The 25,125-nt window shown below is 34.7% G+C and overlaps 1 protein-coding gene across 1 annotated transcript; it reads right to left on the bottom strand.

Annotated features, from left to right (window-relative positions):
* Window positions 1-23,680: 23,680 nt before the first annotated feature.
* On the bottom strand, window positions 23,681-24,820 carry LOC138943807 (uncharacterized). The gene has a single exon (XM_070314746.1). The coding sequence runs from the start codon at window positions 24,818-24,820 to the stop codon at window positions 23,681-23,683; it is 1,140 nt and encodes a 379-aa protein (XP_070170847.1).
* Between the last annotated feature and the right edge of the window lie 305 nt (window positions 24,821-25,125).

Below are 25,125 nucleotides of genomic sequence, written 5' to 3'. Positions count from 1 at the left end.
ATATGATTTGATTAAGGGTGATGGTTTGTTTTATCCTACAATTGATATGGGAGATTTAATTCCTGGTTTCTTTGATGATATAGATGAGCCCATATTTGGTGTAGACATACATTTTGTAATGACTTTAAAAGATGATTTGAGTGACTCATTGTTTACGAATAGTGACGCTGAAATAACTCCATCCCGCGGAAAAATTAATTTAGAAAGTTATCGTTTAAAAGTTTGGTATATTGAATATGATGAAAATACAACGACAAAATTAATAGACGAATTGAAAAATTTTAGTTTAGATGGTAAATATGTGTTTACATATAAATGCTTTCAATGTGTAGAATATCGAGGATTACCTAATTTAAATACTTTACGTATACCCTTAAATGATTTTGTTTTTACTCAGGAACCAAACTAGGCATTTGTTTTCTTTATAAAAGATAAATTTCTGTACGACCAAAAAGAGAATCCAACAAATTGGGATTATGATAATATTAAGAATATTCAAATATTATTTAGAGAAGAAAGGCATCCTTCCGAACCTCAAAATTATGAAATTGAAAAAGGAGATTATTACGAGTTGTATCAATCAAGTTCAGAGTATGATGAAGCATTATATGGTCCTGATAGAATGATTTCTCAGTTTCACACGGTTGACAATTTTATAAAATATAATTGCTTTTTAATATTGATTTATGGAATAAACCAAAGAGTATTTCTACTGTGGAGAAATTACTAAAAATTTTTATTGTTGATTCTTCCAAATCTTTCAAGGGATTAAATTGTTATGTAGTATGTGGCGGTTAATCCATCACCAAGTATAAGCGCATACCATACAGGGCGCGCGAAGTACTCGCGGGAAACGAAGGTCCACACGCTAATCACGTGTCGCGCACAAAGCAAGGACCACGCACTAATCACGTGCAACGCTCACGGCATAGAGCACGCGATAAACACGTGCACAGCGGCTCAGGTAGTCGAATACCTAGCCGCGAGGCGGCGATTTGGGAAGATCGCGATCTCGCTATCACAATACCTTCAACAACAGTATATCAGGCAGCAAGACGGCAAGAAACATTAGTCTGCTCACGCTTTCGAGAGCGCAAGCACTGATACGTAAGCACGACTCTTTTTATCTGTATCCGCCTAGAGCGGCTAAAAGCTGTTAAACAGCACTTTCGTAGATCCGCCTTCACGACCGCTCCCGCCCCGTTCACCAGGGGTTAACATACGGCAGAGAGCGGACGACGATAGCGACACAAAGAGAGCGAGAAGCGAACGAGCCTGCCGACGAGTCCAGTGGTCCTTGCTGCCCTGGAAACTGGAGCCGAACGAATTTCCAACGGCAAATTTCACCAGGTGCCCTCCATGGTGCCTTCTAGCTACCTGGGACGTCCGGATAAGGAAATACACCTCACCCTCTTATCCAGGAACGCCACCAGCAAAGTTCACACCATCGGCGCAAACACTGCCCAGGAGCGGATACCCACGGGGCGACCAAGAGCGGGCTACACAAACGGACCGCCGCAGCCTGGTACATCGCCGTACGCCGCAAACGCAGTTGCAGTCCATGCAGTCTTCCGACTCCGACTGGGAGAAGACTACACTTCACGGCAACACAGACGGAGAAGCCACCAACACCTCCGAAGGCCTCAAAGGCGAAACGCCGCAACTCCACCAAGCCGGCTACGCCTTGAGTGAACTGGACACGCACCAGGCCCAGTATCTCATGACAGGAGAAATCCTGTCACTAGAGTAGTCACCGCGGATGACACAATCGGCCCTTTTCAGGGCTACGTAAAATTTGACACTTATACATATAATGTTTGACAAAATATATATTTATTGTTGCTACCTAGAAAAAGTGCATTCTTTCATTCAATCGACATCCTATCTTCGAACATATCCAAACAACCTCCACATAGTATTTGTAAACCAAAGACTATAGCTTATGATATGATTATGAATAGAATGATAGTTCAATATTTTTAATTAATTTTAAATTAATTAAATTAAAATCTTTTAATTTATATAAATGCTGTACAAATTAAAAGGAAATTTAAAATGGGGTATCTTTTAGTTTCGATAAACTTCACATAAGGTTACCAAACACAAAGTTTGATGAAATAGGGTTGGTAGATATGTACGGGGTGTTTCAGAACAACTTTCCATCCTTAAAATGATATATTCCTGATACGATTCTAAGACGATTTTTCCTTTACCAAAATTTGAATTGAAGCGTAATTTTTGAGTTATAAGCAAAAATAGTTAGCAAATCACGCGTCGAGTACAGAAGGCAGGCAGGAGCGGCGCAATGCGCCGTAGCTGACCGTCCGACGCGTAATTACTATCGCATGAGTCGCTAACTGTTTTACCTTATAACAAAAAATTATGCTTTAAATAAAATTTTGGTAAAGAAAAAATGTCTTAGAATTATGTCAGGAATACATATTTAAAATAACCTCACTTTAGCTTAAAGTTGTTCCGGATCACTGCTCATCGGACGCTGCAATCAGCTGATTGCTACACGCGATGTGTGTATGGCGGAGTGTGTGCGTAAAAGGAAAGAAGAAACAGATAGAGAGAGAGAGAGTGAGAGAGAGACAGAGTGAAAGAGAGACAGAGTGAGAGAGAGAGAGAGAGAGAGAGAGAGAGAGAGAGAGAGAGAGGAAGGGAAGGGTAGGAGGGAATGAGGGAGACACGTTTATACACGCACACACACGTACGCATACACTTTTCTTCTCGCTCTCTTTATCTCTTTTACACAACACTTATTCTCTCATTCGGTCACTCATTCACGCATTCACTCACTCACCTGCTCACTCACAGCGTAGTGAATCTTTATGGTACGTATTGTTAACTGCTGCACAATTATTATTTAGCGACGGACCGCGGAGACTGCGCGATCACATTGTTACGTTGCCTAGCAATGCGGGAAACGCGATATGTACCGTGTAAGTTGCGACGTGCGTGTGGCGCATAGCGCGTGATTGACGCGAGATAAGACGAACGATCTTCTAAAACTTTCGCTTGCCTAGCGATGCGGGAAACGCGTATCAGGAATACGGCATTTTAAGGATGAAAGGTTGTTCTGAAACACTCTGTATATTCCTGGAGATAATGACGTGAGGCTAAGTTCGAAAGGCACCCAAAAGGCACCTGAAAGGCTTAGTCCAAGGGACGCTAAGTCAGAAGGACGCTTAATCTGTACGATGCTAAGTCCGAAGGACGCTTTAATATCATCTGAAATTACATTTTTATTTGTCCCATTTGAACTAAATTCTGATGATGTGCATGAAAAGTATACAGTAACTATTAATTTAGATCAAGGTCTTAATTCAGCTAAAGATATTTAAAAGAATGTCATAAATAAGGTGAAAAATATTCTAGAAACAGAAAAAAGAACTGGTTGCCAAAATATAAAATTGCATTAATAAAAGTTAATTCTATTAGTGTTGAATTTAATAAAAATGATAAATTAATGAACTAAATATTTGACACAATAGAATCAAGAGTGACAAAAAATAAAGGATTTTCTCTTATTAAAAAAGAACCGGGTAAAATTATTCTAGGTTTACTAGCCCGGAATGAATTTGCTATTCAAAACTTAAAAAATCTCATAGAAGAAGAAAGAGAAAATCTCATAGAAGAAGAACCACTAGCTTTTGATATGAACAAATTTAAATTTGAGAAGTATAATGAATTAAGAGTGTATAGTTCTGTAAAATTAATAATAACCCATCATGGTAAAAAAATATTTGATATTCCATAATATGCTGTTATAGAGCCGGGTAAAGAAACTGAATTCAAAGGACTAAGTCAGGAGGGAGTCACTCTTCGGGTCAAGCGTCTGAAAGACTAAGTCCAAAGGATGCCCTTGATGTGTATATATTCAAATTTTGTGGAAGGACCGATATTTAGATTTGTCGCAAATAAATTACCTGCTTATATCAAACCTGCGAATATAATGTATTTTCGTCTTGGAGATAACATAAATTTATTTGATAAATCAAAACTTACTTTCGAAGGAGAGGTCAAGCTCTTAAAAAATGTGAGCGTAATGATTGACTTACATGAAGGGCTTCCTTCGGACTAAGTGTCCTTTGGACTAAGCCTTTCAGGCGTCTTTCAGACGCTTGACCTGAATTAAAAAGAATGAAATAATTTTCTTATATAAATAATAAAGATATTTCCAGTATGAAAAAATATTAATTGAAAGAAAAAAAGAACATCTTAAGCAGGTTTACAAGTGAATTAACACTATGCCAGTGACCCGCTAGAACATTGTCGAAGGGTATAAAAACCTCTTTGAGGAAAATCACCTGACGGTATGTGCTCGCCAGCGCTGGTTTCTTTTTTTTTATTTTGAGTACATACCGTCAGGTGATTTTTTTCTTTTTAGTTCCAGTTAACTTTAATTCTCTTGAATTGCTTGATTCATAGTTTAACACTCTTATAGGGGCCCCAGAGGTATACAATTTTTTGTAATTCATATCTAGTTTCCTAGATGTGACAGAGAGAATTGTATAGCTCTTGTCGAATGCTTCATGTTTGAAAGACTTAGTCCGAAAGACGCATTCAAGAACCGAAGAAAGTAATTTCTTATAAATCCGAAGATTTGTCGAAAAACCGAAGGTTTTCCTATTCCTATCCCTGGCGCCAGGACACACACACACACACACAACGCTGCTCAGTTTTTTTTACATGCCATATTATTTACCAATCCGGCCGCACTTGGCAAATAAAATCTTGATTCAGAGTTTAACACTCTTGAATTGGGGGGATTTGAACCGACAATCTCAAGATTACTAGGCATGTGTTATCTCCCTGAGCCATACAGTTGATAACAGTTAAACATGACTAATTACTGAGTGACATATGATCCGAGCGTTTCGACGTTTGCGCTTCGACGCCTTCAGACACTTGATTTTATAGGTGATTTTGGTGTTTTTAGTTGATTTTGGTGGGGGAAAAAATCTGGTCCAGAACATACCCTTGCGTATACTACTCTTGTTGATTACAAGTCACATATTGCATTTATTGGGTACCACTAAAAAAGTTACTAAATGCATTATGTTGGGATCAGTGTCTATAATCGCTCCCAGGTCAGCGCAAGTAACCGCACTCGGATCAATATTAAATTACACGCTCCAAACATGCGTCTAGTAACAAAAAGTTACTAGCCACTAAAACGGAGCGAGTGAACATCAATCGAATTCGCCATTAGTAATAATCCACTCCTGGTATATATGGTAGATTTGGGTTATGTTATATCTGGGCCTAAAATATCTCTTCTCGGCATGTCTCTTCTGTACTCGCGCGAATTGGCAGTTGTTTTAAAATTAATATCTCTATAATTATTGCAAAAATCTCAGAATAGTACAGAATTTTCCTACTCGATCTATCCGAGTAAAAGTATACCCGATGTACCATAAGGCCTTGTTAAGGTTTCCTTCGGGTCTACCCTAGTAGGTTTGGCATAAGGCATGAACGGGACTAAATAAACTTTTTTTTATGTATATATGATAGTTCATTGAGGTATTTCAGATGTTATCTCGCATTTTTTTAAAAAAGATAATGTTTTACCATCAAAAAGAGATATTCAAAACTCTGTAATATTCAATAATGTGAAGGATTGTACGTATTAAAAGTTATTACTTTGTTTATGTTTGTTCCGTTTTATTACATTTATGAAATATGTTATATAAATATACATAAACTTTATCAAAATTATTTGTATTACATTCTCTTGCGTTATATAATTAATAAGCTTATACCTCATAATCACCTGATAAGAATCTCGATTAAATAAATTAGATTCCCGATAAGGTCTTCAGATCAATTCCCGATAGGGGCATTGCGTTAAAACGCAAACATTCAGATTCTGTTCGGATGTACTCATCAAGATCCGATCACTAATTAAGGCTTGCCTGATCAGTTCTTAATCGGGGCCATATTATTATTTCCATTCGGGTAATTCGCATACGTTGATATGGTTATTATCGCGCGTACACACTCTGCATGTATATACAATATATAAATAGATCTATCTTTAAATACGTTATAAGCTTTTAAGTTTTTACATTTTTATGAGTTTTAAATCTTTTTCCTTAAAAATAATTAAAAGACGAGATATTTAATAAATATATGATGATTTTGAAACATGTGCAAAGCTATTAAAAGCTTTAAATGCAATAAAATTTGTTACCAAAAATATTATTTAAAGAGTAATTTAATATTTTTAACGCAAAAAAGATTTATTGCATATTTTTTTGATTTTTTTATAACTGCGCATAAGTTTGAATAAACAATCTATTTCGCATTTGAATATAATTTTCAAAATACTATTTTAACTCGCACGTTTTTACTTTGTGATTGCGTAACTGCTGAATTTTAATATGTAAAATGATTTTAATATGTAAAATGATTTTAATTGAATGTATAATTGTACTGATTTCTGCCATCTATTTTTTTCCCCGGAAGTGAATCTTTTATATATTGAGTAATTATCGCACAGTTCATATCTGATTTTACAGATATTATGGCATATTTTGCTCTGTGCTATACATTGTCATCGTATTAGCCAGTTTTATAAAGTTCTTTTTTTAAGAGAGTTACTGTTAATTAATAAAAAAAAAAATAATTATTTTTGGAAATTGAACGTGATGAATCTAAATTTTTCTTGTTTTTTTCATAAATATATTTTTTTTAATTTTTGAGTAAATTATCTTAAAGATTATTTCTGTATGTAACTAAATCATGTGCATAATATAGTGCGCACAATTTGAGCAAACGTGAAATAAAGTTTATAGTTTTATCGGTCTTCTTTTTGCTTTAAATATTCTAAATATCTGTGCTACGTTTTTATTCTGCTAATTTTTTAATTTAAATCTGCTTTTCTATATCTTGAAGTTCAAAATTTGACAATGTTTTTTGTCTCTTAATAATAATGCTACACTTTATATCTTTTAATAATTATTCTTACATAATAATGATACATTTGTATAGTCATAATTTGTTTTAGAGAACTTTTTCTTTATCGGCAAATTCCTAAATAATGATATTGAATTTATGAATAATTAAACCAATCTTGTTATACTACCATTATCAGGTCATTGATTAGAAAAATTTAAAAAACTTTTATTTTATATATATTTACTTAGAAAATCATAAGAAACTTAAAATTGTACTATTCGCTTTTTCTATACATTTTATGATAAATTTTTCGTTGTTTTAAAATAAGTTTTAAAATTTCATTTTCTATCATTCCAAATACATAATATATATATTTATATATATATATATATATATATATATATATATATATATATATATCTAAAAAATAAAAAATAAAAACTAAATACGAAATCAATAATTAATTAGCCAAATACTTAGAAGTAATTCAGTTTGTGAGGATTTGTAATTTGAAATAGTATTTGTCATAAAATCAATGTTGAATTTATAGAAATATTAGTTTCTCTCATGGAAATTAAAATGTATTTTATTTTTATTAGAAAATTACGCTATTATGATTACTTATATTCCCCTTCCAAATAAATATTTTGTATAATATATAAAATAACACTATTTTATTGCGGATTTTATTACAAATAGTAAATCATATATCTACTTAAACCTTACTGCAATAATTTCTATCACATTGAGCACTAATTTCAAATTTAAAAATGCCCCTTGACTAACTGATCGATTTGTTTTGTAATTAATCATAAGCTTTACTAGATAGGCCCGGAACAAGAAGGATTAAGATTGAAGTGACATACAAGAACTTGGCGTGCCCGATCTGAAATAAAAATTTGCAAAAAATTATCAGAAATCATTATCAATATATTAATAAAAAGATATGACTTATAATGCGACCCGGGCACATCAAGTTTCTGTATGTCACTTTAATCTTAATTCTTTTTGTTCCTGGCCTATCTAGTAAAGCTTATGCTTAATTTCATAACAAATCGCTCAGTTAGGCAATGGGCATTTAGAAATTTGAAATTTCGATGTGATCGAAATTATTGCAGTAAAGGTTAAGTAGATATATGATTTACTACTTGTAATAAAATCCGCAATATAATAGTGTTATTTTATAAATTATACAAAATATTTGTTTGGGAGGGGAACATAAGTAAACATACATGGTCGAACAATTAAGTTTCGAGACTCGCTTTGCATTTCCGAACGTTTGATCTGTTTGTGTTGGCATTTTAGGGGATTATTCATAACTTAATACTCCACATGTGATGCAAGTTTTAAATTATTTGGTTCAATAGTTGATGAGATACAGTCATACAAAGTAGTGTTACAAAATTTTATTTAAAAGTCGGTGTTGTTACGTCCTGGCGACTCCACGATTCCTTCCTACCGCAATGTTGCGGCAACGATAATCGATCGGTGATAAAAATAAGTCGTTCAGTAAATAGAGAATCTTGCGCCACGTATTTCTTTAAACATTTAGTCACTTATCAATATCAATATCTATGAGGAACCGTGGGAAAGACGCGAGAGACCGGTGACGAAACCGCGCCAGTCGCCTAAAAATAAATAAAAATCAGTAGATATCCTCGAAATAGAATTTTCCAACGGAAGAATAAATTGATATCGAAAAGATAATAAAATTCTCTCTAAGAAAATATCCGACAAACGTAACTAAATCAATAATGATGAAACTCCTGTGACGACATATCCAGTAACGATAGTAAGACCCTTTCTAATCAGATCACGTGCGCAAGGAAAATCTAATGCTCAACTGATATCGAGATCACCAATCGACGATCACCACGGGTAAAAATTCGAAAAGTAGGAGAAACACCCCGCCTAACGAGGGCACTGGCATAATTTTTAATTCGTTAGAGACTTGGAAGATTCCCACTCTTAGAAATTAGAATACACCCCTAAAAAAGAGATATAAAAAGAGGACCCAAAGGGCCACTCACTGTCTTACTTAGCACCTGCTTACCACTTCATTTACTTAACAGTTGTTTTATTCTGTGCGTGCGTCTTCAGTTAACATAAGTCTCATTAAGTGCCGTGGCACCGCGAAAACTACAAAAAAATTATACCAGTGCACTCATCGCCTGGCTAATCTGGAACCCGGCAATCCGGCACATTAAGAGACTCCACACCTTCACCTACGAAACAAAAAGTAAGTCACATTTGTCCAATTTAATTTACGCTATTAACCCTCGTGAGATATAACGCATTACGTATATTATATTAACGCTGGTTTTCATAGTGAAAACCAGATCCGGCAGTCCAAGCCAAACAGTCATTCGCAGGAGTCAGAGGACTCGAACGCCGGTAAAATGCCGATTCTGCGCTACTCGCAATAACAATTCAACAACAATATCTGTTAGACCCACTCTTCCCCTCTCGCCTAACTACCCCTCCCCCAGCTACTCCCCAATCTACTTCCCCGAAGTCACTGAACTTCCGCTTTCCCCTCGTTCATTCTCCTCTCTATCTACTGTCCTCCTTAACAATTCACCCCCAACTTCCCCGCACCTTTCAGAGTCGGAATTCGACCAAGCGATAGAAGAGTTTTGCAACGAATTGCCCGACCTGGAAGCCGACTCATCTTACCAAGATTAACCAAATCTAAAAATTCCCCCTTCTCTCTTTCTCCCTCCTTCATACCGCATCCTCTTACTCACTCTCACACATACACACACATGTTTTAATTTTTTTTTATTTATTATTAAACCTTTACATTGTATTAACCAGTCAGAACCTAAAATTTAACGGTAGAGACTTTCCCTCGTCATTCTGACTGATGCCCTCCGTACCATTGTAACACCCGCGGAGCGATAAGCTCAACCACACACAATCACTCACACTCACACGATAATGTAAGCACTTCCTACATATATATTATATATCATGTATTCGAACTTTTATTTTTATAATGAATAAAATTATATTTTTTTTTCATTAATTAAACATTTCTTAACCCCTCTCTCGTTCCCAGTACGGAGATCGCACTAGGTCCCATCCCGCGTAAAAGGGATTAAATTCCCTGACCGAAAAGGGACCACCGAACGAACGTCTGAATAAACAGCGTAATAGCGATCCGAACGGTCGTTTACCTGCTTTGCGGACCTATCAGTTCGTTCGACCCGATTCCGAACGCCACGAGACGTTTAACTTCGGGAAAATAAAAGATAGTTGTTGCGCCCTTCCGTCGACTCATCCTTCCTCGAGTCTGGACGTAACAGTGTAATGGAAAAGAACGCTTGATAACGCGCCAACATTAAATTCTGCGTGAAATTAGAAAAGTTCCCAACAGAAACGTTACAAATGATTCAACAAGCCTAAGGAGAGTTAAATATGCATAAGGGTAACGTTTTGAAGATATAGATAACATAAAAAAACATGAATCAAATTTTGAAAGGGCTTGCTTCAGAGGATTAGGCTTGCTGAATCATTTGTAATGTAACATTTCTGTTGGAGACTTTTCTAATTTAATGCAGAATTTAATGTTGGCGCATTGTCAAGCGCTCCTTCATTACACCAATTTTTAAACAAAATTTTGTAACACAACTTTGCGTAACTGTATCTCATTAATTTGAACCAAATAATTTAAAACTTTTACCACGTGTCGAATATTAAATTGTGAATAACCCTCTAAAATGGCAGCACAAACGGGTCAAACATTCGGAAATGCGAAGCGAGTCTCGAATCTTAATTGTTCGACCGTGTAATAGTGTAATTTTTTAATGAAATTAAAATGCATGTTAAGTTAGGTTATGTTATGTTAAGTTAGGTTTCCTAAAATGCATTAGAAAATGCATTTTAATTTCCTCGAGAGAAACAATAATATTTCTATTAATCCAAGATTGATTTTATGACAAATACTATTTCAAATTACAAATCCTCACAAACTGAATTACTTCTAAGTATTCGGCTATTTATTTTTTGATTTCATATTTAGTCTTTATTATTTATTTTTTAGCGGTTTTTTATTTTTTAGAGAAAAATTATTTAATAAGCTATTTTTTCTAGAGTTTTTTTAAACTGTTTTTTAGAGATAAATAATTTTTTAAGCCTTTTATTGCGTGCGTAAATTGGGATATTGTTTATATTTCTTTTACCTTTGTCAGGCCTTTTTTAGTGGAATATCACTGCTTTTTGTAAAAATTTATATTTTTTCTGAAAAATATAAATTACTACATTATACGGTATATACATGGATGTAATTTTTTTAAAGTTTTATTTAATAGAAAGGAAATTTTTTTTCGGAGGAATTATAAATATATAAACAGTATATATTTTTACAAAGCTTATATATACTATATTGAATTTGAACGGACACAAACACAACTTACCTTAATGCTCAATCTCTTATTGTCAATCATTCAACAGATTTGTTTGAGATTGCGTTGATTTGCTATGGGCGACTCCACTGAACTATATATCATACTGGAATGCGCACAGCTCTGCCGATTGGCGGCCAAAAATGTGGGACTGCGAGAATTGTCGCTTCTCAGACCTGTTCTTGTGTATCTAACTACGTCGACCACGTGACGTCCACCACCAGACGTATTATCCATTCTAAAACCATTGTCAGAATCTTCTGGATCCTTCACGAAGGAGACGGTCGTATAAAAGTAAGCCGACCGGACCCGGCGCATTCCGCTTAGAGTTATCGACGTATGTACGCTGTTCGTGTGATTAAAATTCGACATAGTTGCTTGAAATAGTTTATTTCACTGCCGTTGCGTGTGACTATCGGAGTTATTCCGAGACAGACGATTTTTTGCTGTTTATCCGCCGCGTGCAAATTACGATTGCATCCGTATTCATGCGCATGAATTTTCTGTTAATTACCGTATACATAAGGTGTTTGTCCTAGAATCACCGACGTCTAACTGCTTTCGCGTTTGCCGATCCGTCGCGTCCGCCGTTTCATTCCGCGCACAAAGTCTTTCGCGGTATCCTCGCTCGCACGTCCGCGCAATATCACAAACAAGGTTTTAAAACACGATATAATTTTAACAAGATATAATTTTATTTTTATAGATACGATTTTAATACAGAAGTTAAACTGTATAGATATTTTATAGATATAATTTTAATATAAATATTATACTGTATACAAATTGTATAATTAACAATAATATAAATTATGTAAGTGAATAAATATCAAAATATAGAAAGCAATAGAAAGGAATTTTTTTTATTACGAAGCGTCATTTAATATTGTTTGCGATAATGAGCGGACGTGCGAGCGAGGATGCCGCGAAAGACTTTGCGCGCGAGATGTGATGGCCGACAGATCGGTAAAACGCGCAACAGATGCCGGTGATTCTAGGTCGAACACCCTGTATACGCCGTGATTAACACGAGATTCGCGCGAATGCACACGGATGTGATATGCACGCGGTGGATATACAGCGAAAGATCGTCTGTCTCGGAATAAATCCGGTAGTCACACACAACGGTAGCTAAATAAATTATCTCATCTAAACGGTTTAAAATCTCTTATCACTCGAAAAGCGTACACGCGTCGATAACTCTAAGTGGAATACGTCGGGCCCGGCCGTCGGCTCACTTTTATTACCTCGTCTCTTTCTCGAAAGATCCGGAAAATTCTCGAAAATTACGTATTTCCGCTGACCGTTTTTGTTAGACTTGTTTGTCGCGATTTGATCTTCGGATCCTTCGCGAAGGGCGACGGCGTTTGTTTTACGTGCCTTTCCGCTTGGTCGCGAAAAGGCCGCCCTCGATTGGGCGCCAGGGCCGGCGGCTCGCAATGATATGATAGGCGCGTGATGTCGACGTGCCGTTGGTCTCGATTCGCGCGCACGGCAACTACACGTCGCGCGGCAGTTCCGAGCCGCTTATGGTCCATCGCCTAATCTCAAACAAATATGAATATAAAACAAGTCCATTTTATTGAATAAACGTATGTACATAAAAGGTATATAATTCCTTCTATAATGTATTCTAATAAATGATATAACCAGAAAAGATCAAATATTTTTTTGTATTTATTGATTTATTAAATATGCTTAAATATCGAGAAATAGTGTAACACAAGGAGAAAAGTGATAAAGTTATTAACGGTCATTAAGAGTATCGTGGAAAGGTGTAAGGAAGAGAAGTGATTTTTTTAATAGGTGTCATATTGAGCAAAGTTAGATTATATTAGCGAAATTGAACGAATGTTTACATTTGATCAATTTACATTGAATCAATGCATTATCAATTAACATATTTATGATAAATACATTGTTGGAAAATGATTATGGAATCATTGAAGGAATATTTTAAGACTTTGAATCATGTTTTCGACAACTGGTAATTATGTGTAAACGCGCATTCATGTATTATGTTTATTTATACATTATATATAAATGTAATTAATGCATAATTAATATTTTGGTAAATATGCATATTAGGTTAGACCTCATCGATGACTTTGACCTTGATATATGTTGTCAAGGACACGACTCTGAGTAACTTTTCCTTATAACTTAACCGGCGCGGCGGTCTCTTATAGTTTCTGAGATATTATATGACAAAAATAATAATTTAATTAAATAAATAATTAAATATAAATAATTTTATTTGTAAAATTTAAAATTTTATTTATTCTCATGACTAAAACTCAAATACGAGATGAATAACGCATCATTCGTCGCATAGCTGTAAACTAACGAACTAGCAACTATATAAATACTAGTTTTTAATATTTATAAATTTTTAATATTTATATATTTATAAAATGTTGCAGAGTAATATTTCTTATAAAATATTATAGTGACATGTTCCTGTACCGTCTCTAGAATATTGCAACTTGCAATATTGTAACATTGCTGCAATGTAATTGAAATGTTCTATGCTGTATGGGATGATGTTAGCAGCACTTGCAGCCGATAAATTATTGTTCTTATATAGGTTATATTATAATTACTGACCGTCGTCGATAATTTAATACGTCAAAGTATAATATATCTCAGTAAACACTGTTATATTAATGTTATATAGGATCAATAAAAGGGAATGTTGCAAATAATATACATAAGTATTACCGGTAAGTTGCTGGTTAATTGTAATTTCTCACTCATAAATATAACATGGAATAGAACATATGTTATACTGTTGTTGTATCCCAAACAACACAGAGTCGACTGTTAGTTGACTGTCAGTCGGCAGAAGAAGTCTAAAGTCGACTTCAAAGTTAGATTAAACGCAAACTTATAGTTGACTAACAGGCGACAAATGTCTTGACTATAGTCGACCGTGAGTCGACTTATATAGTCTACTTTATGGCGATTAAAAATCGTCTAACCGTCTATTATTATTGGCGAGTATAGGTCGACTTTTAATCAATGTTATGATGACGTTAAGTCGACTTTTAGCCAATATTATGGCGACTATAAGTCGATTTTTAGACAATTTGACGTCATCTCCCAGACAGCACAAGGATGTCCTTAGGACGTCCAAAGGGTATCCAGGACATACATGTAGGATATCCTCAGGATATCCCATTGTAATCCTCAGATCTCCTCTGGATGTCCTGAGGAAGAGTAAATGATAGCCGTATATTAACCTCTGGAGAATCCAGGGAGATCCTGTGGAACATCCAAAGGATTTTTATAGGATATGTTAGGGATATTTTTCGTATGTTTCAAGGAGCAAATTTTAAAATTTAAATATAAATTAAAATTATGTTTTGTTATTTACTGCCAATATTAAAAATCTAATATTAAAAATAGTTCACGGTTCTTTAATATTTGAGGCTTTCGTGCTGTACATGAATATTTTAGGTTTGGCTCCCGGGTTTGAGTTGTGTAATATTTTCTAAACAATCCAATATCTGAATTCCCTATGTTGGGATTGCATCAGAAATTGAACTGATAGAAAATAATTACATTTGTAATTTCTTGTCAGTTGCTCTTTGCAAGCTTTATATAATTCTCATGACCAAATCTCAAATACGAGTTCGCGTGTCGCATAGCGGTAAACAAACGAACTAGCGGTTGAATACTGTTGTTTGTAAAGTTTTTGGAATGTTGCGAACGGTAACATTTTTCATGAAATATTAAATAAATAAAAATTTTGGATATATGAAAATGTGCGCATCAAACTCAATTATTAATATTAAACGAAATTAACGTTAACAATTAATTGCACATGTATATGTCCTCTGGAAATCCAAAAGACATCCAATGTAATAGACAGGGCAGATATATCCTACAGACATCCAAGGGTTATCCAGTGGACATTTATAGGACATTAATACCTATTATAATACTTAAGATTTCTAAATTATATAAAATAGCCGACACAAGTAAAAATAATTATGTATGCATATTAAACTTTTATAAATATATTTATAATAATATCTTAAAACATCCTACAAATGTCCTGAACCGTCCTGGACATATTCAGGATGATCCTGAGGATATTTTGTGCTGTCTGGGCTATATTTATTACTACATTTTCATTAGAATAGTGATATTTCTCAAAAACTTGATCGATTTGATTATATTATACTTTAATTGTATAATATTGTTACATATAATACATTTAAATAATATAATAAGATTAAATTAATCAAGTTTTTGAAAATGTCAATTTGAATGGTAATTATTTACTATAACGGACCCAGGTCCAATCACGTTGACCTTGATATATGTTGTCAAGGACATAATCCTTAGTAACTTTTCCTTATAACTTAATCGGCGGTCATTGTTTATTAAAAAGTTATTAACAAATAAAGTTTGAAAAATAAAATATTAATTTTTACATAAGTTTGTAATTTCCACGCAAGAAACGAGGTCCATCTGCATCAGAACCCTGATTTAAATGTGAAACAAGGTCTTTACATAATTAATATAATATTAGAAAAAATCAGTACACATAGGAATCAAAAATTTTATTTATTCTACAGTTGCAAATGTACTGTTTTCATCTAAGGGATACACAATGTTGCCATTATTTCAAAAATCGATTTCAACACATTCTCTGTTTACAGGACGAAACACAACAATAGAGTGGGGGGGGGACTCACTACGTTCATACATAAACTTTCCCATTCTCACAACAATTCTGGACTAAACCTTGTTTCGCATTGTAAAGTATATACATGAATACAGTGCGTCCCCCCCCCCCTCCTCTTTTAACCCAAATCAAATTTTAATTTTAAATTAGAAATAGGTTTGGGTTAGGTTATATCTTCCGGAAGTGGAGTCTCCCCGCAGGAGGGACGGAACCCACTACATCCACGCATACACTTTCCCATTCACACAACAATTCTGGGCTGAACCTCGTTTTGCATTGTAAAGTATATGCATGGATGCAGTGGGTTCCGCCGCCCCCCCTGCGGGGGGGCTCCACTTCCGGAAGATATAATCTAACTCAAACCTATTTCTTATTTAAAACAAAAATTTGGTGTGGATTACGTCGTATAACTTAAACCAAATTTTCGTTTCGAATCCAACTTAAACTTTAAATATCTCAAAAATTTGTTGTGGCTCCGGAGAGGCACGGTAGTTGGGATCGTTTGCCGGAAGGAATTTGGGAATTCGGGCTCCGCCTGAGAACTTCACTTGTTGTTGTTTGTTTAAAATGACACCTTTTCAGTTAAATAAATATATTAATATCTATTTTATTTGTGACTTGATTACAATGTTCCCGCACTTTCGCTCGCGTCGCGTATCACGATAACGGATATCTTAACGTGCGCGTGTCTAGAGTCGAGTTTCGGTCTCGAGACTCGCCTCTCGCTTCTTTGTATATATTTTTGCCGACTGCGTGGTTATTCAATATTTTAATAATTATTGATACTCGTTTTGACACTCGCGGTTGTTAGAGATATTGCTCGCGTAAAGGAATAAAGATTGCCCGCGTAATATTAATGGTAAAGACTGCCCGCCGTTCGTTAGCGGTGGGCCTTTTTATTAACTCCCTTTGGCTACCCGGGAGGGGGTCGTTTAGCGACAAGGCTGTGTGTCGTATCGCTTGATTTTGGCAATATCCGAATGCAAGTTAAGAAGTTCTAAATAGAACTTCTTTGCTTGCACTTTCACAATTTCTTTATTCCTTTTTATTTCGCTTTTAAGTAGGACTTCTACGTTGCATTTTCGCAATGTCCTTCTTCCGCTTGCCCTGATTTCCGCGTTTTCGCAATGAAATGATTGCACGGTCGCTCGGGCTTAGCGCGTGGCTCGCGTTGTCAGCGCTTTGTTCGGTCAACGCTCGTAACATGATCTGTATTCGCGTTACACGTTGAGCAATCATATAAAATAATATGTATTTAGAATAATATATTTAATAATTCGTGTATAGCCTGTTCGGGCTATAACAAATTATAAGAGACCGCCGATTAAGTTATAAGAAAAAGTTATTCAGGATTAAGTCCTTGACAACATATATCAAGGTCAATGTGATTGGAGCTGGGTCCGTTATAGTAAATAATTACCATAATATTTTTATTTTTTTAGTAATACCCTTATCCTATTGCCAGATCGTCGCAACCATTCCTGCATATATGCTTCGATTTCGGTGATCGTAGATTTATCTTTCTTCAAGACAATAGCTACAAAAAATGTAATAAAAATCAAGTCTATACCTAATACCAAGAAGAGTTATGCTTGGTAAATGAAAATTATACAGAATGTTTGTTTACATAAATATCTACGTATTTATATTATTTTTTTCTTTTTATTATATATTTTATTTATTTATTTATATATATATATATTTTTATAATTTTATATATATATAAATATATAGAATTATATATATATACTGGGTGGCCCATTTTAATACATCCAGTCGAATATCTCAAAAACCAAGCCCGGAAGAGAAAAATGTTTCAAACAAAAGTTGTGTGGCTTCAAGGGGGCCATAAGATGGTGACAATGATTTGACCTTGGAAAATCATTTGAAGGTCATATGAAGGTCAACTTTAAAATCTTAAATGGAAACTCCCATTTTTTATTTATTAATGCTTTTTACAATGGTTTCTCCGTCCACTTGTGACATTCTTTGAATCTGTAACAAAATGTATTTCATATTATATATTGTATGATACATACAGGGTGATTCAAAACAACCTTCTGTCCTTACAATGTCATATACTTGACACTATTCTAAGACGATTTTTCCTTTGCCAAAATTTTTTCCGAGGCTTAGTTTTTAAATTATAAGCCAAAATAGTTAACGAATTACGGGCCGCGTACGCGAGGCAGGCAGGGGCGGCGCAACTCACCGTCCGATGCTGGTGATTATGTGAGGCGCTCGCTGCGATCAACTGTTTGCTACATGCGATGGAGTGTATGTGTGAAAGAGAACGTATACGCGTATACACACACATACACATTCTCTCTCTCTCTCTCTCTCTCTCTCTCTCTCTCTCTCTTTTACACCCATCGCATGTAGCAAACAGTTAATCGCACACACGCACTCTCTTTCTCTCTCTCTCTCTATCTTCCTTTTTTACATCCATCGCGTGTAGCAAACAGCTGATCGCACACACGCACTCTCTCTCTCTCATTCACTCTCTCTCTCTCTCTCTCTCTCTCTCTCTCACTGATTCTTACCTTTTATGTAATAATTCGTTGCCCTCATACGACTCAATAAATAATACTTCCTAAGTGTAATACTTCCTCTATATACAACGAGTAACTAACAAACTTTTTTTCACTCACAAATTGTATCACTTATCGAACTTTTACGAATTAATCCACGCACTTTATCGATAAATTGAATTTATTAACGATTATAACAATCTACGGCTAATCACAATCTATCGATTACTACCGATTAATTATTAAAATAACTCGAAGAAAGAAACGCGTTATTCGATGCGGAGACTGCGTGACGACAACAAGCAAGTCATGTCGGTACTAGCGTTGCCGGCTGCCGGCTGCCGAACGACTGAATGTATCACATTACGCGTGATCGACGCGGACGCTATCATGTGTCCTGTGATCGGCTAAAGCCTCCGACATTGTAAATTCGATAGTTTCGAAAACATGAAACTATAAAATATAAAAATATAATGACGTATAATAACATCTTTTTTTTAATAAATTCAGTTTATCGATGCGTGGATTAATTCGTAAAAGTTCGATAAGTGGTACAATTTGTGAGTGAAAAAAAGTTTGCTAGTTACTCGTATCATACGGAAATATTATTTATTGAGTCGTATGAGGGCAACGAATCTCTACATACAAGGTAAGAGTCAGTGAGTAAGTGAGTGAGTGAGTGAGAGAGAGAGAGAGAGAGATAATATTTATGTGAGTGTATACGCGTATACGTTCTCTCTCACACATATACTTCATCGCATGTAGCAAATAGTTGATTGCAGCGAGCGCCTCACGTAATCACCAGCATGGGACGGTGAGTTGCACCGCTCCTGCCTGCCTCGCGTACGCGGCCCGTAATTCGTTAACTATTTTGGCTTATAATTTAAAAACTAAGCCTCGGAAAAAATTTTAGCAAAGGAAAAATCGTCTTAGAATAGTGTCAAGTATATGACATTGCAAGGACAGAAGGTTGTTTTGAATCACCCTGTATATTATTATTTGATCGCACAACTCACTCCATTCTTTCTTTTTTCAATTGCGTCGGTAGCTTTAATTAATTACATTTTTATAAATTAATTAAAATAATATTATTTTAAATAATAAAAACATTACTTGAAATTATATGAAATTAATTATACTAACTCTAGTCAATTATTAATCAAATTAAAATTGTATAATAAATATAAAATTGCTTATGATGGATAGAGTTTCGAATTTTAATATTTCATTTACAGCGATCATAATGCATATTTATGTAAATATTTTAAAAATAACAAAATACTTACAAATTGTCGTCGAACGTTAACATCCTCCAATTTCTTATTAAATGCATCTATTTGCTCCACCGTAGTGAGGGGAAAATTCGATAGTTGAAAGAGATCAACCTCCTGTACTTCATTTTGTTCATCTTTTTGATTTTCCAGCAAATGAATAATCCGGTTGAGTTTACGCTCAAATGTTGCAAATTTTGCAAAATTTCGTCATCGGCATTTTTCTAAACAATAAAAACAAGAAACATTAAAATTTTGGCAGCTCTCAAATGCAAAATTATTGCAAGATTGATAATTAATAAATATCAGATAATCGCATGATTGATTTGTATATTTATTTTTTGTAAAAATTAAAAAATGAAAATTGCTAAATAACTAAATATTAGCGCGCGCGTAACGCACTTCTCTGATGTCTAGTCTATTATAAGATATAGTACTATGGTAGAGTAGGTGTGAGATAGATAGCGCGAAGCGTTCGCAATGTGTGGGAGAAAAATAGCGCGAGGCGTTCGCATGTGGGAGAGAGATAGCATTCGCATTGGGGGGGGGGAAGCGAGAGAGAGAGAGAGAGAGGAAGGGAGAGAGAGAAAGAGAGAGGGAGGGCGAGAGAGAGAGAGAGAGGGAGGGGGAGAGAGAGAGAGGGAGGGAGGGAGAGAGATAGAGAGAGAGAGAGAGAGAGAGAGAGAGAAGAGGAAGGGTGGGAGGGAGGGAGGGGCGAGAGAGAAAGAGAAGAGGGAGGAAGGGAGGGAGGGAGGGGAGAGGGGGAGGGGGAGGGGGAGGGGAAAGGAGGGAGGGATGGAGGGAGGGAGGGAGGGAGAAAGAGAGGGGGGAGGGAGAGGGAGGGAGGGAGAAAGAGAGGGGGAGAGGGAGAGGGAGGGAGGGAGGGAGAGAGAGAGAGCGAGAGAGAGAGCGAATGAATGAATGAATGATGATAATTTATTAGCTACAGTAGCTACACTTCATTATACAAATACTTAATACTTAACTTAACTTAACTTTAATTATATTAATTATATTTTTACAGTACATTTGCTTCTCTCTCTTTTTCTATAATATACCTTGTTAACTTTTTCCTAAAACTTTGAATTTTTTCTTCATTTTTTATTTCAATTGGTAATGCATTATATAATCTTAATCCTATAAACCATAACATTTTTTGCTCCTCGCTAGTCTTACATCTATTTATATATATTTTTCCTACTTGCCTAGTTCTTACTCCTACTGCATGTTGTACTACATCTATTTTATTCTGCAAGTATTTCGGACATAAACCTCTCATGATTTTGTACACCATTATACAAACATTATATTCAATTCTTTCTTTAATTGACATAAAGTGCAATGCTTCCAACATATGAACAATTTTTACTCTTCTATTGCACCTAAGAATAATTCTCATACCCTGATTTTGCAATTTCTGCAAATGTTGCACATTTGTTTTACTAACCCCTACCAAAATTGAACCACAGTACTCAAATAACGGGGCAATTATTGCTTTATATACTATACATCTCATGTATGCTGATATATCCTTACCTATTTTTCTCATAACCCCTAACTTTGCTCCTACTTTTTTACTTATATAATCAACATGCTTTGAAAAATTTAGATTACTATCAATTATTATTCCTAAGTATTTAATCTCTGTCACTATTTCTAATTCTTTACCTCTTAATTTAATTTTTATAATTTCCTCATTAACTTTCTTTCTCACTCCTCTTACTAACATAACTTTTGTTTTCTCTACATTTACACACAATTTATTTCTCTGTACCCATTTATCTATTTTTCCCATTTGTTCATTTAACTTATCATTCACTTCCCTACTTGAATACCCTGTCGTATATATTACCGCATCGTCAGCAAACAATCTTATTTCACAATTATCATTAATTACTTCCACAATATCATTGATATATATTAAAAACAACAGCGGTCCTAAAACTGACCCCTGCGGTACTCCTAATTCTACATTAATAGAGTCTGATACTATCCCATTAAACTTTACTCTTTGACTTCTTTTTTCCAAATAACTTTTGAACCAATTTAATACCACTCCACTTATCCCATACCATTGTAACTTCCTAATCAATATTTTTCTATCAACTACTTCAAAAGCTCTTTTTAAGTCTAGAAACACTACTCCTATTATTTTTCCTTCTCCTATATATCTTTTCCAATCAGATAAAACCCATTGCAACGCCGTTTCACATGAATGCTTGATTCTAAATCCCGACTGACACTCCGTAAACAGCTCATTTATTTCAAAATATTCTATTAGTTGTTTCTGTACTATTATTTCTAAAACTTTCTCATAAATTGGCAATTTATTTATAGGTCTAAATTCTTCAATTTTTTTCGTTCCCCTCACTTTGGGTATTGGAACTACAATCGCTTTTTTCCAATCATTTGGAAACACTCCTGCTTCCATCGATTCGTTAAAAACATAACAAATTTTATCAGCTGCTACTTCAACTACACATTTCATTACCTCTACATTTATACCTTCTTCTGTCCCTGCTTTGTTCTCCATTTTCCGTACTATTCTATATAATTGTTCCTCTTCTATTTTATTAAATACTTCCCATACATTATCACTATATCTACCATTTTCTATAACTACGTCCCCTTGCTCTGTACTACTTAATATCCTAATACTATTAACAAAATAACAGTTAAATGTATCCGCCATTTCCTCTGCCTTGTAACTTATTCTATTTTCAATTTATAATTCATCATATTTTTTATCCGTTTTTTTACCCTTTATCATTTCCTTTAACACCCTCCACATGCTTTTTGAATCCTTTTTTTATTGTCTAGCTGTGCTTTTAAGTAATCTCCTTTTGCTTTCCTACAAATATCAACCGTTTTATTCCTCAACTTTCTAAATACTTCCCAATCTTCTTCACTTTTACTTATACGTGCTGCTTTGTACGCCTCATCCCTTTGCTCTATTAATAATTTTACGTTTTCACAAAACCAACTTTTTCCCTGCCTATTTTGTCTTAATACTATCGTCTTCAATGGTGCCATTAAATCAATGCAGTTAACAATTTCTTTTACCAATGAATTTGCTAATGTATCAACATTATCTCCTCCAATCTCAGCCATACCAGCGTTTATCAATTCTTTAAATTTCTCTCTGTCCATACGCTTATAGTCTCTATATATAATCACTTTGTTTTCATCTATTTGCTTATCTAAGTTCCAATATACTACTATTGCAGAGTGATCCGTTATCTTGGGTTCATGCCATATCTCAACTGTCATTTTTACGTTGCTAAAGACCAGATCAATTAATGTTTCTGAATGCCGTACAATTCTTGTTGCTTCCTTCACCAGTTGTATTAATCCTAGAGAATTCATTACTCTAGCTAATTTATTTCTAATATAATTATTTACACTCATATCTATATTAAAGTCACCCATTATTATAACATCGTCATTCCGCATTACATTTATACCTGTTTCTTCCAAGAAATTTATAAACTTACTATCTTTACTGTTAGGTGAATGATAAGCTATCATGATTATACCTTTATATTTGCTATCTTTAATTTTTACTATTACTGTCCACCAATTTCCTTCACACCTATCAATCACAATGACATCAAATCTTATGCCTTCCTTAACATATAACAACACTCCGCCTGTTCTACTCGACTCTGAATCACATCGCACACATACATATCCATTAATATGTAACTCATGTTCCTCTATCTGCTCTGTTATATGCGTTTCCGTAAATCCTATTACATTAGGTTTATACTTTATTATCAATTCATTTTCTATTTCATCTTTATGCTTTAAAAATCCTTGCGCATTCAAACAGATTATTTTACTTCTACTCTTATTTACATATGATAATTGCTATATGTCCTCATATTGTATTTTTTCTTGCTGCTTTTCTATTTCTTTTTTTAAACATGGACAACTACTATCATAAGCCGAATGATCTGACTTTAAATTCTTAATTTTAAAGTTCTTAGCTTTATCTTCACAATTTACACATTTCATTAAATTACTTTTACAATCTTTGGTCGCATGCTGATCTGCACAATTTCCACACACTTCTTTTTTTGTACAGTCCTTCGCAAAATGATAAAAACCGCAACACTTATAACACCTTATAATCCCTATGTAGTCTATCACTTTACATATGTTCCATCCTATTTTTAGTTTTTCCATTTGCAAAAGCTTCTCTCTTGTTGCTATATTCACTTCTGCTATTACCACTGTCTTTTTAAAGTTTGCTTTTGTCACTTTCCGTATAATCTTCCCGTCAATGGTGTTTTTTTGTATTCCGTTTTGCTCTTCAACTTTTTCCCAAAAGATCCGTTCATCCTCACAATCTTCATTATCAATATTAAATATTTTCACTTTCGGTTTCCTCTTTTTTGGTGCTTGTACATCATATTTTTGTCCCAAGTCCTTCACAACTTCGTCTTTCAGTTTGTCCGCTTGTGCCTTATTTTCACATCCAACCACAATTGTTCCTCCTCTTACTTTTTTCATTTTTGTAATTCCTACTCCTAATTTCGAAACATCAATTTTTTTAACGTCTTTTTTAGTATCTTCACTTGATTTGTTCTCTTCTTTATCTTTTGGTTTAATGACTAATACTGATTCTGTTGGACTTCCTTTCATAACTTCACTATAGCTCTTCTTTATTTCTCCTCTTTCCCCACTTGCATTCACTATTTTTTGCATTTCCTTCGTCGTTGTTTTTTTAAAATCTAACATCTTTTTCATTTCTTCTATCTCCTGTCTCAAATTCGCTGTTTCCTCTTTCACTATATGTTCAATCAAATTGATTTTATCCACCAACCAATCTAACTTCTTCTCCATGCTAGATCCTCCTTGTTGGGTATCTTCCGTCATCCCCGCACTAGTTTCACCTCCACTACTATCTTTTATAGTAAATATTTCAAATCTTCCAGGACAATTAACAATTTCCTTATCCGCATTGTATACCTTATGCAATTTGTGACAACTCGGGTGGAATTTCATATCACACGGAAGGCATTTTATCAGCTGCGTTTTTATCTCCTTTCTACATTGCCTACATATAAAGCAGCTCCCTGCCGATCTATATGCAGTACTCATTATTAATCTTCTTTATCGACTTCCTCGGTTACAGCTTTAACTCATCACCACCGTATGCGTTGCCAGGGCGTAGTCACCGTGACTTCTGCTGAATCAGCAGAACAAACTATTTTCACTTAATTATTTCACTCTCTAATATTCCACTCTATAAATTACTACTGTCTCACACCCTCACTCCCACTGATACTCCGTCCTTATTTGCACCCTTG

This window comes from Polyergus mexicanus, unplaced genomic scaffold, assembly GCF_030449975.1.
Source record: "Polyergus mexicanus isolate NDT 795.1 unplaced genomic scaffold, iyPolMexi1.0 SCAF_42, whole genome shotgun sequence".
Lineage (NCBI taxonomy): Eukaryota > Metazoa > Arthropoda > Insecta > Hymenoptera > Formicidae > Polyergus > Polyergus mexicanus.
Note: the sequence above shows the minus strand (reverse complement) of the source record. Positions and strands in the feature narration are given on the sequence as shown.